The following is a 23,173-nucleotide window of genomic DNA, read 5'->3' as shown; positions in this document are numbered from 1 at the left end:
AATACTGAGGGGAGGAAAAAAAACTAAAACCAAAAAACTCCAAATGAAGATGACAGAGAAACTTCCAGAACAAAAGCGGCCATGGAAAGGAGGATAAGAGACGGAGGCTGAAAGAGAGCATACAGAGATCATGGCGGGGAAGAGCAATAAGTGGATGAAAATGGTAAGGAAGGAGCAGATGGATGAGGTTCTAGAGGAAGCAGAGACTGGAGCACAGATGTCTGAAGAAAGTGCTCCTCCAAGGGCTGGACCAGGCAGATAAAGGCTTCAACCCCGAAGATGAGGTTGGAACCAACATTATACAAGAGGTCAACTGTGGGCAGTGGGGAAAGGACCCAAACTGCCGAAAAACAACATAGAGGAAACGATGAGCTGGGGTAACGGGCACACTCAGGCAGTATAGAGAAGACAGGCATGAGAGAGAGCCGTCTGAGGTAAGGCAAGCCGCTGATTCGAAAACGAAAACCAAACAGGACACGAAAGCTGGGGAGGGCCTAACAATGAATATAAAAACAGTGAGATATAAGGGTAAGGGCAGTGGGGTAAAAAAATCACCTCACAAACAGTAAGGAAGGCATGTAAGAACCCCAACACAGAATCTCTAACATCTCCAAGGCATTGGAGGACATGGCAGGTACAAGTCTTCACTATAACCTGTAATTAGATTTTCTTTCTCCAAACCAATCCTTCACATGTCAAAATATTGACAAATGGCAGGGCTCTTAGCATGAGCATCTATAACTCCTTCAGAGACAATGCCCGTCTACTGTCACTAGGAAAACACACACACACACACACACACACACACACACACACGAGTCTTAGATTCGCTGACATTAGGAAGCTGGGAGGCTCTTAAGTGCCCTGAGAGGCCTGAGCAGGGACTTTATCTCTGATGAACCATAAACGTGGCTGCGTGTCCTTCCTCTGGGGGCAGAGGGTGCAGGCCTTGCTCAGAGCTCTCCCGCTCCCCGGTGAGATAGCAATCTCGATCTTTGCGGTGGGCGATCCCCACGCGACAAACCACGGACCAGGTGGGTGGGGATTGTAACTCTGCGCCGAGGATGCCCTCGAACCCACGTCCGGAGGAGTGATTCCTCCGCCCCTCCAAAAAAAAAAAACTTCACCCCCTCCCAACCCAGTTCAGCACCAGGTCCACGGTTGACTCGGGTTGGAAGACCTACGTGTCTGCGCCAGGGATAAAGTGAGGGGTGCGCGCCATCAAAACTGGAGCGCACTGAGAAAAAGAAACGCAGAGACCCCCGGAGGAGCCCAAGTGGCCCCGGACCGCCGGAGGTGGGGGGGCCTTCAAGGGGTGAAGGACCGGCCCTCCCGAGGCACAGAAGCTCCTAGAAGGGCGAGCTGGCGGCGGGCGGGAAAGGGAAGTGTGGCGTGAGGAAAAAGTGAAGTGGCGGGGAATAAAATGGGCGTCTCCTGGAGTGACCTTAGGCCGCTGTCCCGGGGACTGTCCCCTCCTCGGTACCCCGCCCAGGGCCTGCAATCCCTGCACTCCCTCCCCCCACTCCGTCCTCCCGTAGCCGGCCCAGCTTCTAGCCCGCCGGGAGCCCGCGCCCCGGAGCCACCTGTTAGGCGCGCGCGCCGTCGGAAGCCCGGGCCGCGGCGGCGCCGGGAATCTTCCAGAAGTTACTACTGCCCGAGCGCAGCACGCTCCCGAGGCCCACCGGGCCCCGCGTGCACGGCCTCCCGGGATGCCCCCACCCTCCGCCCCGCTCCGATCCCCCCAGTCCCCAGGCCACCGCAAAGTTGCAGCCGGGGAGTCGGTACCTGCACTGAGCTCCAAGCTGACGCCGTCGCTACCCGCGCTGCCGCTGCCCGCGCCGCTGGCCGGGCCCGGGCCGTACCTGACGACGGCGGCGAAGGACGACGACGACGAGGCGGCGGGGGCCGTGGGCGGCGGCGGCGCCGGAGTCCTCGGGTGACTGGGGGGCGCGGCGGGCGTGCAGGACGGCGACGACGACGAGGCGGCGGCGGCGGCGGGGGCCCGGCCTGCCCCGGCCGGGTAGGACGGCTGCGTCGGGAACGGCGGCGGCGGCGGCTCGCTGCTGCTGATGGGCACGGCGGCGAGCGGCGCGAAGGGCGGCGGCGGCGGCGGCGGCGGCAGCGGGGACGGCCGCGCGGGCGGCAGCTCCAGCAGTGTGGGTCTGTCGTAGCGCTTGGCCAGCGCCGGCCGCCGGCTGGGGAACGTCTTGAGGACGCTGTAGGGGCCGCGCTGCTTGTAGATGCGGGGCGCGCTGGGCCCCTCCTCCGCCGCCTGCATCTCGGGCTCCATGCCGAGCCGGAGGCCCTGCCCGCCCCGCGCGCGGATCCAGGGGTGGCTCGGCCGCCCGGCCGCCCGCTCTACCCCGGCGCGCGCCGGCGGGAAGGCGTGTGTCTGCGCCGTGGTGGCCGCCGCCGCTGCCGCCGCCTGTCGCCGAGCCTGGCATCTCCGAGCCCCCGCGCGGGGGGCTGCCGCCCAGCGCTGATTGACAGCCCGCCTCGCCAATGCCTGGAGGGAGAAAGGAGGCAAGGAGCAAGTGTTTAGGGTAATATCTGCTAATGATGATGGGGGCGGGGCGGGGCCTGGCGCCGGGGCGGCCCGCGCGAGCGGCGCCTCGGACAGGGTCGTGGGGGGAGGGGAGGGAGGGGAGGCCGCGGCCCTTGGGGACCCGGTGGCGGGACGGGGAGTGGAGTGTGGACGGGGATGGGGTGGGGGACAGAACCTGGAGGGCGTCCTGCTGGGGACAGGTGGAAAAGGTGGGCTCCCGGGTCTCTCTGCTGTGGACGAGAGGCGGCCGTGCTTGCCGGCCGGGTCCGAGCTTTGCAAATGAGTTCCCGGCGCCCTCCTGCGTGACCTCCCAACTCTCCAAGTGCACGAAGGGGGTGGTACCTAGAAGTTAGGGCGGGGTCGCCGGAGTGCAAGGGTGGACGGTAAGTTCTTCTAGAAGGATACTACACCCCCCCCCCCACCTTCGGAAAAGAACGTCTTGCAGGACTTGACACGGGCTGCTGGGAGGCTTGTCCTGCCTTAGGGTCTTGCTGTCCCAGGTTTGGCGGCTGAACCTGAAAGCGCTCAGGGCCCTGGGCTTGCACACCCTTTCACTTGTTCTCCATAGGGGGCTGGAAGAGAGCCGAGGGACGCCATTACTTCTCTCCATTCTACAGATTTGAAAACTGAGGCTCCGCAAGATTAAAGGGCATTATCCAAATTCACGCAGAGGAGCTTGTGAGTGAGTTGCACGGATGCAGGCAAGTCTTCAGAATTTAAAATAGCTGGTAGACGGTGCAATTAAAGGGAACAAAATGACCTCACGCTTCCCTCGGGGCTGATGATTGCTTTGAACATTATTATTATTTATGCATATACTTTGCAAGACCAAGGTGGCCTGGGATCTCACTTTCTACATTGTTCATTCCAGCTGGCGCAACCAAGCTAGGGGTTCTGGGGAGCACGGGTCTCAATACTTGTTTGAATGAAGGAAGACCCTCCAGTAGTTTGCAGGGGGACCCCCATAAGGTCCTTGAAACACAAGGAAGGGTTCTGGCGTCTGCCAGTCATTCCTTACTATCTCAAAGGAAGCATCCTTCAATAGGCCTACTCCAGCCCCAGCATCCCCTCCTCCCAAGCTTGGGTTCCAGCCTTATTCATCACTATCCAGGTCCTTGATGGATGACCCTCATCTCTGCAATCCGGAGTGACTTTCTTATTCAGAGCTATCGTTTTAGTCTTGGCAAAGTGACCCATTTTCTTCTGGGGTCCAAGTCTTTGACCTCCCATTTCCCAGGTCTCCCTTCCTTCTGAAGAGTTCTTCCTTACTGTTTCAGAGCCTGTGTCGCCCCCCACCCGACTGTCCTCTCCTCTGTAAGCTCCTCAGATAGTGCTGTGCCCCTCCTCCATTTATTAGAGATGAAATAAATAATGCCATAAATAAAAGTATTTGGGAGTCCAGGAACTGTCAGGGCTGATTAGGGCATAGAGGACATTTTCTTTCTCATTATGCAAAAGCATTTCATGGGGAAATAAAAGAGGTTTCATTGTAACTCATGCATGTCATATTTCAAGGAATTCAAGATATTAATCATATTTAACATTATTTGCAACGTTTTCTTCTCCCTGGCTTCTGAAAACTGCTAAATGAGGACACGTGGATCACCGGGAAGAAAGGGAGAGGAGCGTGAGAGGGACAGTTGAGAAATAATGAAAGGCTGGTGAAGGAGACCGAGTGAGATGCCAGGGAGACGTCTCTTAGGCGCAGAAGTGAGGAATGGGGGAGTGACTTCTGGGATGGGAGACAGATGAAACTGAACGATACACGAGGAAATAAATGATAGCAAGCCTCCCCGCACGTTCCCGGCTAGAGAGCGGTTCTGAATTTTGCATCGAAACCTTTCCCTCCCACTTTACTCCCCGATAATTTGCCAGGAACTCCTAACTTTTGGAAAGAAATTAGGGTGAGGCTTGGTGGGGAGAAGACCTTCAGCCCTCTGGTAAAGAAATGACTTCTTGTACCTGGGGATGGTGAAGCTATCTCTTCTACGCAGATTTATTTATTTACTTTAGAGTTATTAATCTTACTTGTATGAGTGTGTTGCCTGCATGTGTGCGTGTGCACCACATGGGTGCCTGTGGCCCGAGGACCTGGAACTGGTCTCATCGATGGTTGTGACTCATCACGTGGGTGCTGGGACTCGAACCTGAGTCCTCTGCAAGAACAGCAAGCGCTCTTCACCACTCAGCCATCTCTCCAGCCCCTAAGTATGTGTTTTAGATTTATGTCATTCTTTCCGCTCAAACACCTTGAGAGACGGCAGCCATACTCCCTGCTTTCCTGACTGAAGGGACCGTCTATCATTTTTCTGCAAAGTGGCCATTTTTACAAATGCAAACCCTCAAATGAGAGGTTGCCTTGGTTGGGATCATCTCTAAACATCCACATTGGAAACTTAGGCCCCACTGTAGAAGTGTGGGGGGTGGGGCCTACAGTCAGGCATTTGCCACAGGAGGGCTGTGTCCTCAAGCTTGGGTTGATGCCTGTTTACAAGAGCATGGGAATGTGAGTTTGGATTCTTGGGTGCTCCTGTGGGTGATGCCTCTGCCTCACTGTGTTGCATGTTACAGCAAAAAGGCTCTAAGCAGTTGATGCCCATCAACCCTGGACGTCTTGGCCTCTGGAATGGCAAAAGCAAAACAAAACAGGAACAAAAAAAACCTCTCAATTTCCATTCTTTACAAATTGCTTAGTGCATGGTATTCTGTCATACCTTGTATGGGTAAACAGAAGACGGTCATTGCAACAGCAATTCCATTACAAAGTACTCAAGAATTTGGGAGAATGAACGTGAAAGGCCTAGGTTGCTATGAATGATATTAATGGTGAGTCTGGTGAGAACTCGGAACTGTAGAGAAAGAAGAGTGGTTAAGCGGTTTTGATCTATGCTAGAAAAATGGGGTTTGGTGGCTCACACCTGTAATCCCAGAGCTATCCCCCTAATCTGGCATTCATTTGGGAGGGACAATCAAGAGGCCTGACCTGTAATACATATCCATACACCCTATTTAAAAAAGAAAAGAGGTAGGAGAGAAGGAAGGAGGGGCAGGCTGATAGTTAAGGGCATTCTAATGAGTCTCCGGTTGGAATGAGGATCAGAGCTTTAGAAGCTGGAGGAAAGGCCGTCTAGGCTCTCCAGAACTCTGCCTTAGGAGTGCGTGGAAGGCAAAACTTCTCCATAAAGAACAATGAAGTACGATGTCTGGCAGGATAAATAGCTACGCCGTCGCAAAGCCTTCAGAGGGCTGCAGAGCTTCTTTTGGCCGAGAGACTAGAGAAATGATTTAAAGATAGAATTTATAATTAAAGGGGATGCAGAGCGGAAAGATGGGGAGATTTGCAGCCTGGCATGGTAAGAGTGAAAAAGCATGCCCAGGAGAGAGTACTGTGGGGATAGCCAGTGGCCCTTTGCTTAGGAGATTATTCAGGTTCCGGTGCTCGGGATCTATTCATCAGGATAATGAGACAGTGGCCTTAACTGTCTGGGATCTTTGAGACAAGCCAGGACTTTGAAGGCAAGGTTTAAAGAAAGGCACGTGCTGCCCAGAGCCACCTTGGAAGGCTTCTGCAGTCTGGCGCAGCATTCCTGGGCTACTCCGGGTGTGTCTCTAGCTGGACTAGGTTAGCTCAGAAGGGCAGAAGCGGTAAGTTTTGCAAGTAGCTGTGTGTGCTGACTCAGCGTGCAAGCTATGGGACCAACTGTCAAAGGTATGTTGGACAGTTTGGGACTTCAGTCAGAGACTGGTCAGAGGGGCAGGGTTACCACAGAGAGCCCTAACTAGGGAGTGCCTACTGTAGGTCTGGAAATAAGGTGCTTTTAAAGTCCCCCCAAACTGTAGAGTTGGTGTCCAGTCTCATCATTGGAAAGCTGAATAAGCAGAGGCTGTGAGTGGGCACCTGATACTTTGGGGGCTCAGACCCTGAAAGGCATCTAGGAGGTGGTAGGTGGCTATTCTGGAGCCTTCAGATTTAAATGTTCACCCCTTTGGGTTTGTATTTACCGAGCCCCATCCCATCATATTTGTGATTTTGAGATAGGGTCTCACTGTAGCCTAGAGTGGCTCTGAAGTCACTGTGTAGCAGGGTCTTAGCTAAACTTTGAAGTGATTCCCCTGCCTCAGACTCCCAAGTACTAGGATTACTGAGGGCTGGGTTTACAGATATTGGCCACTATTCTTGGCCCATAATTGCATTTTGGAAGTTGATAACATGTTTGAGTTCACTGATTCCAAGCTGGAGAAGTAGCCGAGGATGAATTAAACTAGCTGATTTAGATGCCACTCTTGGACTTTGGGCTTGGCACTAGAATGAGTTTAGACTTTGGGGGGCTTTTGAGGTGGACAGTTGTAATTTGTATATGAAGATGACGTGCCTTGTGGAGGACAGAGGCAGAATACAAATGGTGTGAGTGTGTCTCCCAATATCACATCATGGAAACAATCCCCAGTGTGACACTGTTTAGAAGTAGGACATAATGAAAGGTGGCTAGTCCTTAGGGCTGTCCCTCATGGATGGCATAAATGTGGAGGGCTTGAAGCTTCCAGGACATCTCTGGCTCTCCCTTACCCACACCATGCTGTCTGCCGTGTTATAACATAGGAGGGAGGTTCTAACCATTAGACCTGCACCCTTGAGCTCCCCAGTCTCCAGAGCTATAAGCCTAACAAACTTACAGTGTCTATAAACTACCGCATCTTTGGAATCCTAGTGTAGCATCACAGGAATGAATTAAGACAGTGGCTTAGCTTTGCTTTTTATGAAAGGTCTTGAAGAAGAAAAATGCCAGGAATTTGAAGTGGTCACCTTTCCTATCCTCGCACAGGCCGTTCCCTAGCCTGCACCGCGGGAAATGGTGTTCGCAGCGGAGAGAGAGAGCACCTGTAATCCAGATGCTTAGGACACAGAGATGAGAGAGTCATGACAGGCCCTCCCGGGTCCAGTCCTCAGTAATCAGGAGAAAAAGAGGGAAAGAATAAAAATGTAACGTTCTTGTTAATTATCCCTTAGAAAATAGAACAGACACTGACTCCCAAGTGTGGAGCCATTCACTCCTTCAGACTTAGGACCATTTCTCCCGCTGAACTCAGCGCTGTGTGTGCATGCGTGCAGCAGAGGTCCCTGAAGAGGAAGCATCTACTGAGTTAAAGATCCTCAGGCTGCTTGACCTTGGCTGATTAGAACTGTGCTTGTGGACTGATGGGCAGTCAGGGCCGAAAGTACTCTGAGCCTCCTCGGCTCCTTAACAGCCATTTACTTTCAACCTCTGTATCTGGCCTAACATCCCGGTGACCAGGTTAAGCTCTCACAGTACGTCACTGACCTTCATGGACCTTTGGCTCCTGCCCACTCTGAAGAACATTCTAACATCTCAACCTGTAGAAAGCACTTCTGGCCTTGCGGTAGCTTCTCCACAGTTGTCTAGTGCTTTTGAAGATGTAACTGTTTATCACCTTCCTGGTTCTGTGGCTGCGCAGAAGGCCTCGTCTACCGTGGAACATGTTGTTCAGAGAAGCCCGAGTCTATGTCCCGGGCCATGACCACTTGTCTTTGGCTAAGAATGAGCTGCTTCCTTTTTCCCTTGAATGTTGAGCTGCTGCTTTACAACTCTTCGATACAAACATAAAAGAGCCAAGCACTTGCAAAGTCCTTCGTAAGGAGCACTCAGTAAACGTCTTGCTCCTCTCTGTGGTCTAAGTCATCAGACAATGACTTTGCTGCTGTCTGCTCTTGGGGGCTGTACAGAGGCGGATAGGATAACAACTACAGTCACGCTTTAAATCTTTTTAGATGTTTACTCTAAACTCAAAAATAAGAGATGGTGAAAGCCAATGGGTTATCTATGGACAGGGTAAATTTTTGATTGGCAGCATCTCAATTCCTTGAGCCATCCAGAATATAGCTTTTAAATAATAACTCAGCCATGGGAAATGCTTTTTATTGCACCAATTTCAATGATATTTAATGAGCTTCTGATTGACTGTTTGATCTCCCAATGTTTTGTGCTACTTTTAATTCATTTCGTATAATAGAAAAAAAAAGTAATTGGAATAAAATTTTGTGACAAGATAATGACCTTCTACTTTGAAATTAAATGTCTGATTAGCTTCAACATTTTAATGCTGAGATGATGCTGCAGCAGGCACAGGAGTGCGCGTACTGTCATTCCATGGAAAGTGACTGAGGAATATGCCCTCGCTTTGCTGATCGCATAGCCAAAGGGCGTGGTGGCTGTAGAATCAGAGACACACAGGTCTAGAAGGGAATGACGCAGTTGCCTGAACCCGTGTCTGCAGTTTTTAACAACTTGGATACGTGGTTGTATGAACCATGCTTGACTCCCAGTGACAGAGATCTCACTATCTCTGAATGCATCAGCCATTCACCCAAGTATTAGTCCAGAATATTTATTGTGTGTCTACTATGCGATAGATGTCTTTATGGGTTCTGAAGGATATAATAGTGCAACAGATTCCAGGGTATCCTGGGAGAACAAGGAGCAGATGATAAATTAGTCACTGTTGTAGGGAGGCTGCTTGTTTGTTTCCCGGCTGCCCCGACTCCCAAAATAATCACACAGAAACTATATTATTTAAAACACTGCTTGGCCAATGACTCTAGCATATTCCTAGCAAACTATTACGTATTAAATTAACCCATTTCTATTATTTTATATTTTACCTTGAGGCTCGTGGCCTACCAGGAAGGTTCCAGCTGGCGACTTGCGTCTTTCTCCTCTAGTGACTCCATGACTCCTGACTCTGCCTTCTTTCTTCTAGCATTCAGCTTAGTTCCCACCCCCATCCCAGCTCTGCTCAACCCTATCACAGGCCCAAAACAGCTTCTTTATTAGCCAATGGTATTCACAGCTTACAGAGGGAAATCCCACATTACTTCCCCTTTTCTGTCTAAATAAAAAGGAAGGTTTCACTTTAACATAGTAAAATTGCATATAACAAAACAGGTATCGAGTAAAAATTATAGTTACAATATTTATATCTACTTTATCTTTTATCATAAGTGAGGAAAACTGTAATTATAACTATCTATTCTTCAACTCCAACAAAGACTACAGAAGGATATAATATTACCTAAGTAAACAGGAAGTGCATTGTAAGCAATTTCCAAAACTCTAGAATTGACAGAGACATCTCACTGCCTGGACAGTCACCCAGAGTTCTTCTGTAATGTTTGGATATCCATCTTCAGCCTACCAGCCCATAGTATCTGGCAGACTTTTCCATGAAGCAGGAAATTTCAAAGACAGCTCTGCCTATATTGACAGTTTGTCAGTCACTTTTTTCTGTGTCCTGCAGAATGTCTGGCAGTCTCTTTAATGAAACAGGAACCCTGAAGGACTGTCTCACCTTCTTTAGGGAACTTTAGCAGTCATTTCTCAGTGGGTCCTGCATGTCCAGCTCATACAGCAGAACATCAAGCAGTCCAGGAAAGAGCAGTTTCTTGCCCAAATGGCTAACTAACTCTATAAGGAGCCTCTTTGATGCTCATCATCCTCTGGTGCTGCCAAGAGCAGATGTGTTTCATTGTCATGAAAAGTCTTAAGCTCTTAAAACATTTTAAATGCCATATTCTGAAGGTCTCTGAAAGATGTGAAGAATACCCATCTAACTGCCATACCCCTAGGCTTGTGGTTCTGGGTACTGTAAGAAAGCAGGATGAGCAAACCAGTAAGGAGCATCTTTCCATGGCTTTTACATCAGTTCCTGCCTCCAGATTCCTGCCCGAAATTCCTGCTCAACTTCCTCTAATGATGGAATATGATGTAGAAGTATAAGCCAAATAAACCCTTTCCTCTCCAGGTTGTGTTTGGTCATGGTGTGTTATCACAGCAATGGAATCCCTAACGAAGACAATCGATGTTACTTTGATAAAGGCTGATAGCTCACATGGGAGAAAACCAGTTCATACGAACAACCCAGGGCAAAGGACAACAGGTACAACAGCCATTGGGTGGGGTGCTTTGAGGGGCAGAAAGAAGGAGGTCAGGCAAATGCAGGGGGCTTGAGAGCAGAATACAGGGCTCATTCTGACTACAGAGGGACCTTGAGAACTCAGGACAGAGTGACATCACCATCGGGTTTATGTTTTTTTTTTTTTTAATATTTATTTATTTATTATGTATACAATATTCTTTCTGCGTGTATGCCTGAAGGCCAGAAGAGGGCACCAGACCTCATTACAGATGGTTGTGAGCCACCATGTGGTTGCTGGGAATTGAACTCAGGACCTTTGGAAGAGCATGCAATGCTCTTAACCGCTGAGCCATCTCTCCAGCCCCCGGGTTTATGTTTTTAAAAGCTATTTAAAGGAAAGGCACAACTGTAGTTCTTATACAGACACATAAAGGAACATGTTACAGATTTTATCTGGCTTGGACTTGGTAGCATGGACTATGTCAAATTCCACCTCATGATTTCAAAGGAAATTACATACTTGTATAGAATAAAGGAAGATTCACTTTCCAGGGGACGTGGGCAAAGGAGGGAACCTTTTCTGATGTCTAACAGTTATCCAAGCTTGAAAAGTTAAATACAAACCAGTGAAAGACATTGAGAGAGTACCAACAGGTAACTACAAAAATGAGGGTCATTACACACGACAGTGTCCCAATGAAACACAGTATTTTTTTCTGCAATGCTTAAAAAAAAAGCAAAAGAAGTATTTTTAAGATTATTTTAGATTCACAGGAGGTTGAAAAATGGTCTAAAGAAATCCCAGAAAGTGATACCTTTCATCTACTTTTTGCAAGGAGCACACCTTGTGTTCCTCTAGCTATGTACTTTGCATGCTATATATGCCCTTTTGAGGTCTGTCACTTAGTTTAACATCCTGCGACCCACCCGTGTTTTTTGCATGCACCGATAGTTTTTACGGCTGAGTAGTAGGCTGTGGTGTGGATGTAACCCAGGCTTTTAGTCGGTCCTCTTTTGAAGGATGTTATGACGGTTAGCAGTTTGAGGCAATGGCACGTACGGCTGCTCTGAACAGTCATGTGGGACTTTTACATGGAGGTAAATTTTATTCTCTGGGGCCAAGTGGCTAAGAGTGGGTTGTTGGGGGCTTCACTGTGCCTTCTTACTTTTACAGGATCTGATTAGGAGGAGAGACAGTTTGTTTCCAAACCAGAAGCCATGGATTCTTTCATATATAACCGTGCTTCTGCCAGGTGTATTGGTGCACGCCTTTGATCCCAGCACTGGAGAGGAGAGGCAGAGGCAGCCAGATCTCAAGTTCAAGGCCTGCCTGGTCTACAGAGGGAGTTCCAGGACAACCAGGCTGCATAGTAAGACCCTGTCTCAAAAACAAAACAAAACAAAAACCCCACATATCTAATCAGCTTCCAGTCTCCCCTCCATTGTTTTCCCCCTCTCGAGGGTGAAGTCTAGAGCTGCAGTTGCTGACTTAGGTCCTTATGATCCGCGGCTGCCACCCCTTGCCTCTCAGAGCTCGTTCCTTCTCCCCTCTCTGTTCCTGTCCCCCCCTCCCCCCCCCCCCGCCAGTCTCACTGGTCTTTCTGAATAAGACAGAGGTGTTTACCCGAAATGCTCTTTCCCAGGGTGTCTGCAGCCCTCTTCTGTATTTCCCATAGACTGTGGTATCCATGCTTGGTGGGGCCTTCACTAAGTTCTCTGCTTACAGCTGCAATCCTTCCCCGCACCCACGCACCCATCTCTCTTCCTGTCTAGCACGGTCACTGTCTGTCACGCTATACCATGCTCTTGTGAGGACGTAATAATCCCCTTGCGGGAGGCTTGCTGAGTCCACAGCGCGTGGTGGAGGCCTAGTGAACTCACTGTGCGAGGGAATGACCGTCAGAGCTGTGGAAGCAGTCGGAGGGAGTGGTAAGATGACATGGGGCAGAGCAGCAGTCGTCCTGCTGGAAGGAGGAGGACGCAGGCAGCGTATATTCGAGAAGCATGCATTCTACTGCACACTGCTCTGAGCAGTGGAAAGATGGTCTTCGTTTTGAACTTAAATATTCTCTAGCCGGGTGGTGGTGGCTCATGCCTTTAATCCCAGCACTTGGGAGGCAGAGGCGGGTGGATCTCTGTGAGTTCAAGGCCAGCCTGGTCTACATTCTCATTTGTTTCTCCTGCTTGTTGGCCCTTCGGATTCCTCAGGAAGGCTCGATCTTCTCCTCATTCTCTCTTCCAAAGGAGGTCTGCGGTAGATTCCTTTCCTTTCTTTAAAGGACTTCTGTGGAGCCTACTCAGGAAAGTGATACCCTTTGAAAGAGTATATAAGAGTATATAAGGGTATATATAACTCTTAAAAATTGAGTTACTCTTTCTTTTCACAAATAGTATTCTAGACTCATGAGAACCCATAAATAAGTCAAAGACCCCAACTGAGGTGGATATAAAGGAGCCTATGGCTCAGGTTCCCGTGAGGACAGGAGACAACCTGATGCAGGGTTGACATGCGTGCTCCTGAGATGCTATGAGCAGTCTGCCTCAGTGTTCCTCCTGCCTGTTCTGTTCTTGGTGTTCGTTCATTCTGCTGGAGTCTGTTCCTTGCTAGTCCGCATGGCCCCAGACTATCAGCTGTGCGCAGGATATCTATTTCCTACCAGATTCCGAAGTGTCCACATTGACCACCATTGTCTGATCGAGTCTTGGTGATGGATTGTCTCATCTATGAACACTCCCAATATTACGATGCGAGCATCATTTCCCTTGGAGCAAAGAGGACTGAAGAGCAGAGAGTTGAAGAGATGTCTCCACACTCACAGCAAATTTAAAGAGTTTAACTGAAAATTCTTCTATTTAATCCAAAAAGCCAGTGTCCCTTGTGAAGTTTTTTTTTTTTTTTTTTTTTTTTTTGGTTTTTCGAGACAGGGTTTCTCTGTGGTTTTGGAGCCTGTCCTGGAACTAGCTCTTGTAGACCAGGCTGGTCTCGAACTCACAGAGATCCGCCTGCCTCTGCCTCCCAAGTGCTGGGATTAAAGGCGTGCGCCACCACCGCCCGGCCCCTTGTGAAGTTTTGTAAATTTAACCTTCTAGTCTCTTATTCTTTACTTCCCTTCATTTGTTTTTTTTTTTGTTTGTTGTTGTTTGTTTGAAACAAGACAATGTTTTTCTGTAGCTTTGGAGCCTGTCCTGGAACTAGCTCTTGTGGACCAGGTTAGCCTCGAACTCACAGAGATCTGCCTGTCTCTGCCTCCCGAGTTCTAGGATTAAAGGTGTATGCCACCACCACCTGACTTTTCTCTTCAATTCTTAAAGAAGAATCCCCCTCCCCAGAGAGCAGAAATCACCATGGACAGAAATATTAAATGTTTTGGATATTTAAGAAAAGCAAATGGGATGTTGAAGCCCCGGAGGGGAAGAGAAAGGAACGCTTAGAAGCTAGATAGCAGTGTGACAAGATGGGTGTGATCCAGGTCTTAAGTTACCACGGCAAGATCAGTTTCCATCCTGTCTGCTAGCTCTCTCCCTGCCTGAAGACTATATTGTAATTGGATGACCAGGTCATGCTCAGTCTTAGTGTTTAAGCCAAGGTTTAACCTCACAGTAACAGAGGACTTTGGCTTTCCACGGAGAGGGCCCTGAAGTGAAATGGTGAAATACAGTCCTAGATATTAGCAACTTTAGGTTTTGTAACAACATATAGAATATATAAATTAATCTGTGCCATTTGCCCCCTGGCCCAGAAAGCAACTGGATTTCTCTGGTTGCCTGGGGTATTTCTTAGCTTCTTAACAAAGCTGTTATGAACAATCATATTTCTTTTGGCTTTGGAAACCAATAGAAAAATGTTTTTATTACAAAAAATTAATTTTTTTCTAAGTATTTTTTTTTTCACTGTCTGGATGCTTTGGGTCTGTCTTCTGGGCTAGGAATATGTTGTTTTGTTTTAAATCTCTTCTCTGTCCTTGTAAGGCAGCTGATGTTGACTGCACGAGTTGCAAGCTGTCCTCACACACTCAAATAAATAAATATTTAGAAAAATAGTGATTTACTGTTTCTTGCCACTCAGACTTCTGGGTTTAAGGTTTAAGGTCTCTCCTTACCATTGTGACAGCAGAGGTGACAAGGTCTTGGGGCACACACAAAGGCACACACAATGTAGGCACAGCTATGAGTTCTCAGTAGGCCACGGATCACAAGGCCAGTGTGTGTGCTCTGTAGACAGACATCACCATACATCCAGCAACACTGCAGGGAATGCTAAGGACAGATAGTTTCCTGCTCTTTTCTAGCCTCGCCATCGAACATCACAGGCAGCAAAGTTACTCTAGTGTTGGCACTTAGAAAAATCACTAAAGACAAGTTCAAATATAGTGAATTGGGGCTGGAAGATGATTCAGTGGTTAAGGGCACCGACTATTCCTCCAGGGGACCTGGTTTCAATTCCCAACACCCACATGACAGCTCACAACTGTCTGTAACTCCAAGATCTGACACCTCCACACAGATATGCATGCAGGCAAAATACCAATGCACATAAAATAAATTTAAAAAATATGAATCAGCCAGTCTAAATGTCTGAGGAAGATTTTTGGAAATTGTTATTATCTAATAATAATAATAATTTGAAATTATTATTATTGATAATTGGACCTCTTCTCTAGATTAAAATCAAATCTCTGGGATGAGACCTTGGCATTGATAGTTTAAAAATCTCTCTAGAAAGCTAGGTATATATAATCCTATAATCCTAATAGTTGGTAAGGCTAAGGTGGGTTGCCATGAGTTTGAGTTATCCAGGACTACAGAATGAGACCTGTCTCAACAAAATAAAACAAAACGAAAACCTCTGGTGGCTGGAGAGATGGCTCAGAGGTTAAGAGCACTGACTGCTCTTCCAGAGGATCTGAGTTCAATTCCCAGCAACCACATGGTGGTTCACAACCATCCGTAATGAGATCTGGTGCCCTCTTCTGGCCTGCAGACATACATGCAGGCAAAACACTGTATACATAGTAAATAAATAAATCTTAAACAAACAAACAAACAAAAAACCTCATTAGTCTGACTGGCTGTTCTGGTGTGCACTGCACAGCCTAGGGTGCCTCAAACCCATGGCCATTGCCAGCCCTCTGCCTCAGCCTTCTGAGTGCTGTGGTTTTAGGTGTGAGCAACCATGCCTGACTAGAGTTATTTTCAGAACCACTGCTTGAAGTAGCAGCATTGTACACGCCATGGTATAGGGTGATCATAGGGAGCCCAGGATGCACTTGGAGTACCTGAGCACATTGTCATTTGTGCCCAAATACACATCTCTGGGGACAAAGTTCCTGCAAGTAGAGAGCAATCACATTTCCCCCATGTCTGTGCTAGGGACAAAGTCCAAAAGAAAGAAATTAATTCAAAGCAGAGGACTGAGGCTCCAAGGCCACATGTTTATTGGTATAAAGGAAGTGGAGACCTTCCTACGAGAGGGCTATGCATTCGGCACAGGTGGGCCCCTCCGTGGGAGGTCAAGGCAGCAATTTAAACTTTCCATCCCTCATATTATTACACTTGGTTGCGAGGGACAAAAATTCCAGTCAAACTAGATTGAAGGCAGAGGGAATTTATTGAGTCCTCCGGTTCCCAAGGTCTCTACAGAAGGAAGGAAGTCGTCCTTGGGATTAAAGAGGCTCACTGATGGTAGAGTTCTTTCTCTTCATCTTTCTCACCTCTCAATCTACAGGTAGATGTTCCTAGCAACTCCAATCCACAACAGAAAGCCAGCTGCCCCATGCCGTCCTGGAACCTTTCATTATTGGCTGAAATCATTTTGTGGGTGAGCGGGGTCCCCAGGACAGCTTTGGAACTGCAATTGGGAGGTAACGATTTCCTCACCGAGGAATGCTGGGTAGATAAAAGCACCTACTCACTCTTGTATCTTTGAGAGAAAGAAAATGAAGTGTTTCTCCTTCAAACTTGAATAAAAAACATTTCTGGGAGGGGGGGTAAGAAAAATGTACCCTAAGCCAAGAAGCTAGATAGCCTTCTGTGGTGAGGCGGAAAGAAGGGACAAAGGCGTGGGTGTCAAAAGTGGCGGCCAGATGAATTCTGGTTTTGCTCTCTCTTGTTCCGGTTGGAGGAGTTCGGAGGGATTGGTCCAGACCAGTTTGTCCAGATGCGGCAGCGTGCACATTCTGTGATGTCTACACTCTGGCTTGTCACCCAGGCGTGCCTTCACAGACTGCGCTGTCTACACTCTGGCCTGTCAGTCACCCAGGCCATGCCTTTGCTGGGGCGTGTGGCAGTAGCCTTTCTTAGCTTTCCTTTCCTTTTATGAAAAACCTCGTTTTCACCTCACCCCACTTGGGTGTCCAGGCTTTTCAGGGAAGGTCATCTGTGGACTCAGGGGATAAAGACAGACTCGGGGCTATTACTTCTGTCTTAGAGAGCCTGACCCTTGAATGTATAAAGACACGGGTCTTTCAGAGCTGAAGCTAGCATAGGTGTTCTGGATGTCACAGAACTACTGTCAATTTGTTTTTCTATGGAGCAATGTTGAGAGCACCCCGCCCCCCACCCCTGACATCTCATTTACAAGTTGTGGGGGAGTGAAGTCCAGTGGGAGGTCTGGAGTTGGGAGGTTGTCAACTGTGAACTGTGCTAAGCATTCTCATGAGAAGCAGTTCCACAAAGAGGTTAGGGACCAGGGCCTTCTGGAGCCACAGCGGCTGTTTCTCTTGCCAGGATTGCGTTCTTGTGTCACTGAGCTGGTTTCCCCATCTCTGTGAAGGGGACAATACTAGCGTCCACTTGGCAGCATTGTTCTGAGGAACGTGATCAGTACCCAGCACGCAGAGCACTTTGTAAAGATTAGCTCTTCCCTCCCCTGCCCTTGTTGACGGATTCAGATTACGTCCCAGTGTGTATCATAGGGCTTCTGACGTCAGCATGTGCTGCTGGCCCCTCCACAAGCCACACAAAGTACTGGAACTTTGGCCCCAGCTCCCTGGATGCAGATTCTCCTCCCGCCCCTGTGTGTAATATCCTGGGTGCGTGGAATAACCCTCGACGGGCTAGGCATGCCACAGCATCCGTTTTACTCACGGCACCAGGATGATCTCTCCAGACCCACTCACTCTTGTATGGGAAGAACAGTCCGTGATCGCCTGCTGTCCCGACACCCTGCCCAAGGGGAACAGACACAGGGAGGGTGGGGGAGGCCACCCAGGATCCACCCACGTCTTCCTTTGCCTCGCTGGTTGGCAGCGTTTCAGTAAATGAATGACATCCACCCTAGACTGAGACTTCTGAATCTCCTATTTTGTCCCTGTCTCGCTCCCAAGTTTTTTGCTATTCTGGATTTCAGAAAATAGTTCAGTTGCCAAAATTGGTTGAATGAGCTCCTTTTAAAATTAGTCAAGTGATGAAAAGTGACGCTTTGCCGGGTCGTTCCAACAAGCCCCTTTCACAGAAGTGTTCTGTGGAATAAGGTTTACAAAGTTAACATCAGACCTCCTCTGCCGTCCCTCCCAGGAGAACACAGACCTTCCCTAAGTCTCCCTCCATAAACCGGAGGAGCAAGGTAATCGAAAGCATGGGTCACTGGCAGGTAATCTCACACCAAGGTATCCAAAAGATGGAGACACCTGTCATTCCTCAGGTCCACAGTGTCCCTTTCTGGGCTTCTTGTGTGAGCCTCTCTTGGATGGCCTGAGGCTTTAACCTCAGCGATTTAATTTAAAATTGGTTCAGTAGCTCATGTTTATGGATAAATGGGTAAAACAGTAAAGATCAAAAGCAAAAAATAAAATTACTATGGAATTGAATATTTCAGAAGGCCGAGCCCAGTAAACGCTAGTGAAGTGTGGTGTTCGGAACGAGAGGCCCCCACTTATGATAATGCGCCTAACAAGGAAATGAGATTGACACAGCGATTCTGTTTCCCTGTCCCCCGAGGTTAGAGATTATGCGGGCCGTGTTGCCGTTTTTAGCTTCTTTAGTAATTCCTACAGTGAGAGACGACACTCTGCATATTTTTCACGTTGCTCTTCTGTCAGGTGCCAGGGTCTTTGAGGTAGCACAGAAAAGGCTCCTCTTCCCTGAGCTGCAGACTCCCTCCCTCCCTCCCCACCCTGCAGTGGCCCAGTGCCCCTTTGCCAGGGCTCATTTCTTTATTTATGTTCAGTTGCTAGGGAATTCCATGAGCCTGTCTAGCAACAACCGGTACTGGGTGAGATGATGTCTAAGGGAACCCTGGATTGATAATAGGTTTACAGTCATTCGATGCCTCAGTGTATACGCCAGGCCGTCCAGCAGGCAGGAAAAGTGAGTTCCCTACACAGAGAGCAGCATGGCGCTGAAGGAAGAGCAAACTGGGGAGGCATCTTTAAGGACCAAGCAGTGTGGATTGGGACCCACTGCTTCGTAATTGATGCTAACTGGGTACTTGGTAACAAGTGTCCTCAGTGAACCCCACTGTGTTAGTCGGGTTTCCCAGAGGAAGAGAACAGTCCCTTAGCTGGTAGGTAGGTAGGCAGATTTGACACGGTTTTATTGGCAGTTTATGATGGAACAGCAGAGGGCTTAGCATATTTTGTTAAGGAGATTAGAAGATACATTCTGATCTCCAAACCCGGGCTGTACTCAAACCGGTCCACTTAGGGTTTGAGTGATGTGCTGGCCAACTGCTTTATATTCCAAACCCTCAGGAAGGTTGCATGCCTGAACAGTGGTCTAGGAGCTGCTTCTAGGTGTGCCCAGGAGCACGTAGTCTACATCATGAAGCAACTTCACAGAAACTTTCTGGAAAGTGAGCATTTTGTCCTAGAAACTTCTCTACCATGTTACACTTCCCTGCCTTAAAAAAGAAGCCTTAAATAGTCCAGGTTCATTGTGGAAAAGGCAAAAAGGAAAATACAGCCACCAACGAACGCGTTACCCATAATACTTCTACCCACAGATGGTGACTATCAACACAGACTTACATTCATCTTGCTGCTCTTTTTTCTTTCTTTTTCTTTCTTTCTTTCTTTCTTTCTTTCTTTTCATTTCTTTCCTTCTTTTTTTTTTTTGGTATGGTGTTTACATGCTTAGCAAGTAAGGAATTCTGTCATACAGTTTGTCTAAGAAAAGTCCCCTCCCCCCCTTTTTTCGCCTTTCTTCCTAAAAATGATAGTGGTGGCTTAGAGGTGTGGACAGGGAACTGGCCTTTTTGAGTGTTGAGCAGTGTGGAGTGTTTTATTTACATTGCCCAATCACTCAGGACACCAGCCCAGGAAGCCAGCAGCCACAGTCTGAGGCCAGACTCTGTGGCACGTCTTCTATGCTCCCTTTGACAACCTCTTTGTCCATGGAAATTCTCTTCCTTGTTTTTCCTTTGTTTTCTCTGGCAGATACCTCCGATGGTTTTGGTCTACAGCTTTGTGAAGCTTTACCTGGACTTTGGTTTATTTTTGAGAGAAGGACTGTTATAGAGCTCTGGGCTCTCCCTGTGTCCTGACAGGATGATTCAATCTGGGAATCGTTAGGCCTCTTCCCCTCATTTATTTCTTCTCCCTTCATGTTTTTGTGTAACTCCACCCCCAGCTTCCAGCTGGACCACAACTAACTGATTTCTGAATTTGGTTCAGTGTTATTTTTAACTAAATCTCAATTGTTTGATTTTACCAATAAAGACTCAGGAACCAGATGTTGGGGTGATAGCCAGCTAGCTCAGAGAGCAGAGAAACCATCCAACTGACTGTCCTCCTCTGCTGACGTCCCAGAAGCCCCCGCCAAAACCTCTCAAACCCAGTGTCCTTCCCCTCTCCTTCCTGTGTCTTTCTATCTGTCCTGACTCCCTCCTGCTCTCTCTCTATTTTTTTATTATAATCCTGTGTTCACTTCCTGTAGACTGGTTGCTTTCTCCACCTCTTGACCTATGGTTGACTTTACTTATTTATTTATTTCAAGCAGAAAACTCTTGGATTAAAGGTGCGTGCTAGGGCTGAGCCACACCACAACTGAGAAACAGGTTTTCCAGTAAATAACGAAATCGTGGGGGTTCACAGTGTGAAGATTCCTGCAGCAGCCCAGGGTCTGTAGCTCCTAAGATCTGTGTGCAACCTCATGTTGGGAAGAGAGAGATTCTCTTCTTTATCTGTGCCATCTGGCCATCTCTGTAGTATGTTTAGGGGACAGAGATGCTGCTTGTGCAGTTTTGGAAAACGATGCCTCAGCTCAGCTTTGAAAACTTCAGTGGGAATGCTGAAGGTGGGTTGGTGGGTGTGGAGGAACATTCTGTAGCCCTGGCTGTCCTGTAGCCCACTCTGTAGACCAGTTGTCTCGAGCTCACAGAGATCCGCCTGCCTCTGCCTCCCGAGTGCTGGGATTGAAGGTGTGCGCCACCATACCCGGTTCTCCTTTTGGAAGTCTGGAGCTTCATTTTACAGCTTCCAAGGCCTATAGGATCACCACCAGAGTTTAACGAAGTGCCTTGGGTCACGTCCCTTCTCTGCTCAAGTATGGCGCTTTCCTTTCTTACTCAGGCCGCACCCAACACAGCACGTGCACATTTCTGTCCGTCCTTGATCTCACCCTCTGTCCTCATTGTGCACCATCATGTGTGGCTGTTTCTGGAAAAACCAAGGAATTCATGTTCTCCATTTGCTGACCCCTCTGCCCGGGCTTCTCCTTTGAGGCACACCACTCCCATCTTCAGCTCTGTTCAGTCTGTGGTTAGCTTCTCAGCGTCAGCTACAGAAAGAGATCAGGTGTCACCTTCTCAGTGAGACCCCCCAGATGCAGCCCCAAGTACCCAGAGCTCCTGCCTGCTTTCACCACGGTCCTACAATCCTTGTGAGCTATTGGCCTGTCCTCCCTAGCGTGGCAACTCCAGAAAGTACATGGTTTTGATTGCTGCAGTAGCCCAAGCACCTAGAACAGTGCCTTACTTGATAAATATTTGTTGAATGAATGAACCAGAAGCAATTTCCTTCAGGGTCAAATGACCATGACCAGGGAACCCTTCCTATATAAATACAGATGTCCGCTTACTAATGGGATAGATGGCCTTTCGTAAAGTGGCTGTAACATAAAATCTGTTTAAGTCTTCATCCTCATTGTGGACTTAAATATGTATTTCTGTGGAGAAAAAATTTCACAGGAGATTAAACAAGGAATGGGCAAGCTTCCAAGCCTGTGGTGTTGCTGGCTGCCGTCAGGCCCGTTGCCTGCTGTCATGGCTTTCGCTGTTCCGTTCTTGCTCTTTTTGACACTTGGTGCCCACGGGGTGGTTCTCATGTGCTCTCTGTCTCCAGGGAGGGCTTTTTTTTTTTTTAAACTGTCCAGATTCTCTTCCTCCCTCCATACTCATTATGTTCTCAACTTCCCATTCTCTCGCTTCTTCTTGGGGTTAATGTATGCTATTATCTAAAAGTTGCCAATCACTCCCTGGCAGATACAAGGGAAGTCACAGCAGTAGAAATGCAGATTTCATGTCTGTGTCCTCGCTGGCCCTGAAGCAGCCCTAACAAACACTCCTCGGAGTCCTCCAAGGGAAGTCCCGCGGTCTCCATGCCAGCTCTAGACAGTTGACTGGCTGCCATGTTCTTTCTGCGATCTGTGACAGAGACCACCCTCATTGGTGGCCATACACATCGGGGACAGTTTCTCTGTTGGTGCTGCTGCCTTTTGATTCTCCCAAGGCTCTGGCTGTCCTGGTGCCAGGAGGAGGTGACATGTTGAGAGATGGCCCAGTGCCTCTGGGCACTGACAAGCATTGCTTGTTTTTTTCTTTATTTCTTGGAGTTTTTCTATTTTGTTTGTTTAGTGTCTGGTTGCAACTTTGGAATGACAGTTGGCCTAATTTTTGTTTTTCCTATTGAAGTTTCAGAAATCGCAAGGTCAATTTGGCTTGGACCTCGAGCCTGAGATCCGTGAGCTTCCTGACCCATGTAGGTGTTACTGTGAAGAATTTGAATGATTGGCTGAGGGAGCCTGGGTTGGGAACATGATCATGACTTATTCCAAAGAGTCACTGTTTTTATCTTGTGTAGGGGACACTGTTCCCTCAATAAACCTGGTCTTTTACAGATAGCCATGGTGGGGAGTGGCGAGATGGCTCAGTGGGTAAGAGTACTTGCTCTTCAGGCGTGAGGGCCTGAGTTTGAATCCCCAACACTCACATACAAACCTGGGCTTTAAAAAAAAAGCCGTGGTGGCGCACGCCTTTAATCCCAGCACTCGGGAGGCAGAGGCAGGCGGATCTCTGTGAGTTCGAGACCAGCCTGGTCTACAAGAGCTAGTTCCAGGACAGGCTCCAAAACCACAGAGAAACCCTGTCTCGAAAAACCAAAAAAAAAAAAAAAAAAAAAAAAAAAACAGCTGTGCTTGAGTGAATATGCCTGTGACCCCAGCACTGAAGAGTGGGTCCTAAGAGTTTTCTGGCTGGCTAACCACTGGCAAGCTTCCGATTCAGCGAGAAACTATTTCAAGACAACAAGGCGGAGAGTGATAGAGGGAGCCACCCTGCTCCAGTGGGTGCCATATGGGAATGTGTGCACATGTGTGCACAGACACACACAGGCACACCATGTACACATATGCATGCACATTGGCACATGATTCACGTTTCACCCATTTGTTTATTTTTCAGATTGAGCATTGACGTCATGCTAAAGGATGGGACTAATACAACAGGGAGCCACAAAGCTCAGGTTGAGCGTTGACACCATG

The 23,173-nt window shown here is 48.3% G+C and overlaps 1 protein-coding gene and 1 long non-coding RNA gene across 3 annotated transcripts in view; one reads left to right on the top strand and one right to left on the bottom strand.

The window, feature by feature from the left end:
* The window catches only part of Bend4 (BEN domain containing 4), a 31,035-nt gene extending 28,646 nt beyond the window's left edge, over positions 1-2,389 (bottom strand). For both annotated transcript variants that reach the window (XM_041671307.1, XM_041671308.1), the window contains exon 1: positions 1,786-2,389. In XM_041671307.1, coding sequence (XP_041527241.1) covers positions 1,786-2,290 — 505 coding nt within the window. In that variant the 5' untranslated portion in view covers positions 2,291-2,389. The remainder of the gene's footprint in view (positions 1-1,785) is intronic.
* Positions 2,390-10,360: 7,971 nt separating this feature from the next.
* On the top strand, positions 10,361-16,329 carry LOC121460763. The gene is made up of 3 exons (XR_005976102.1): positions 10,361-10,498; positions 11,652-11,847; positions 16,203-16,329. It is a non-coding gene; the product is annotated as an uncharacterized LOC121460763 (long non-coding RNA).
* The last annotated feature ends 6,844 nt before the right edge of the window (positions 16,330-23,173 follow it).

This window comes from Microtus oregoni, unplaced genomic scaffold (assembly GCF_018167655.1).
Source record: "Microtus oregoni isolate MIOR12 unplaced genomic scaffold, Mior012 000021F_ref0000039, whole genome shotgun sequence".
Classification (NCBI taxonomy): domain Eukaryota; kingdom Metazoa; phylum Chordata; class Mammalia; order Rodentia; family Cricetidae; genus Microtus; species Microtus oregoni.
This window is presented reverse-complemented; position numbering and strand designations above follow the sequence as displayed.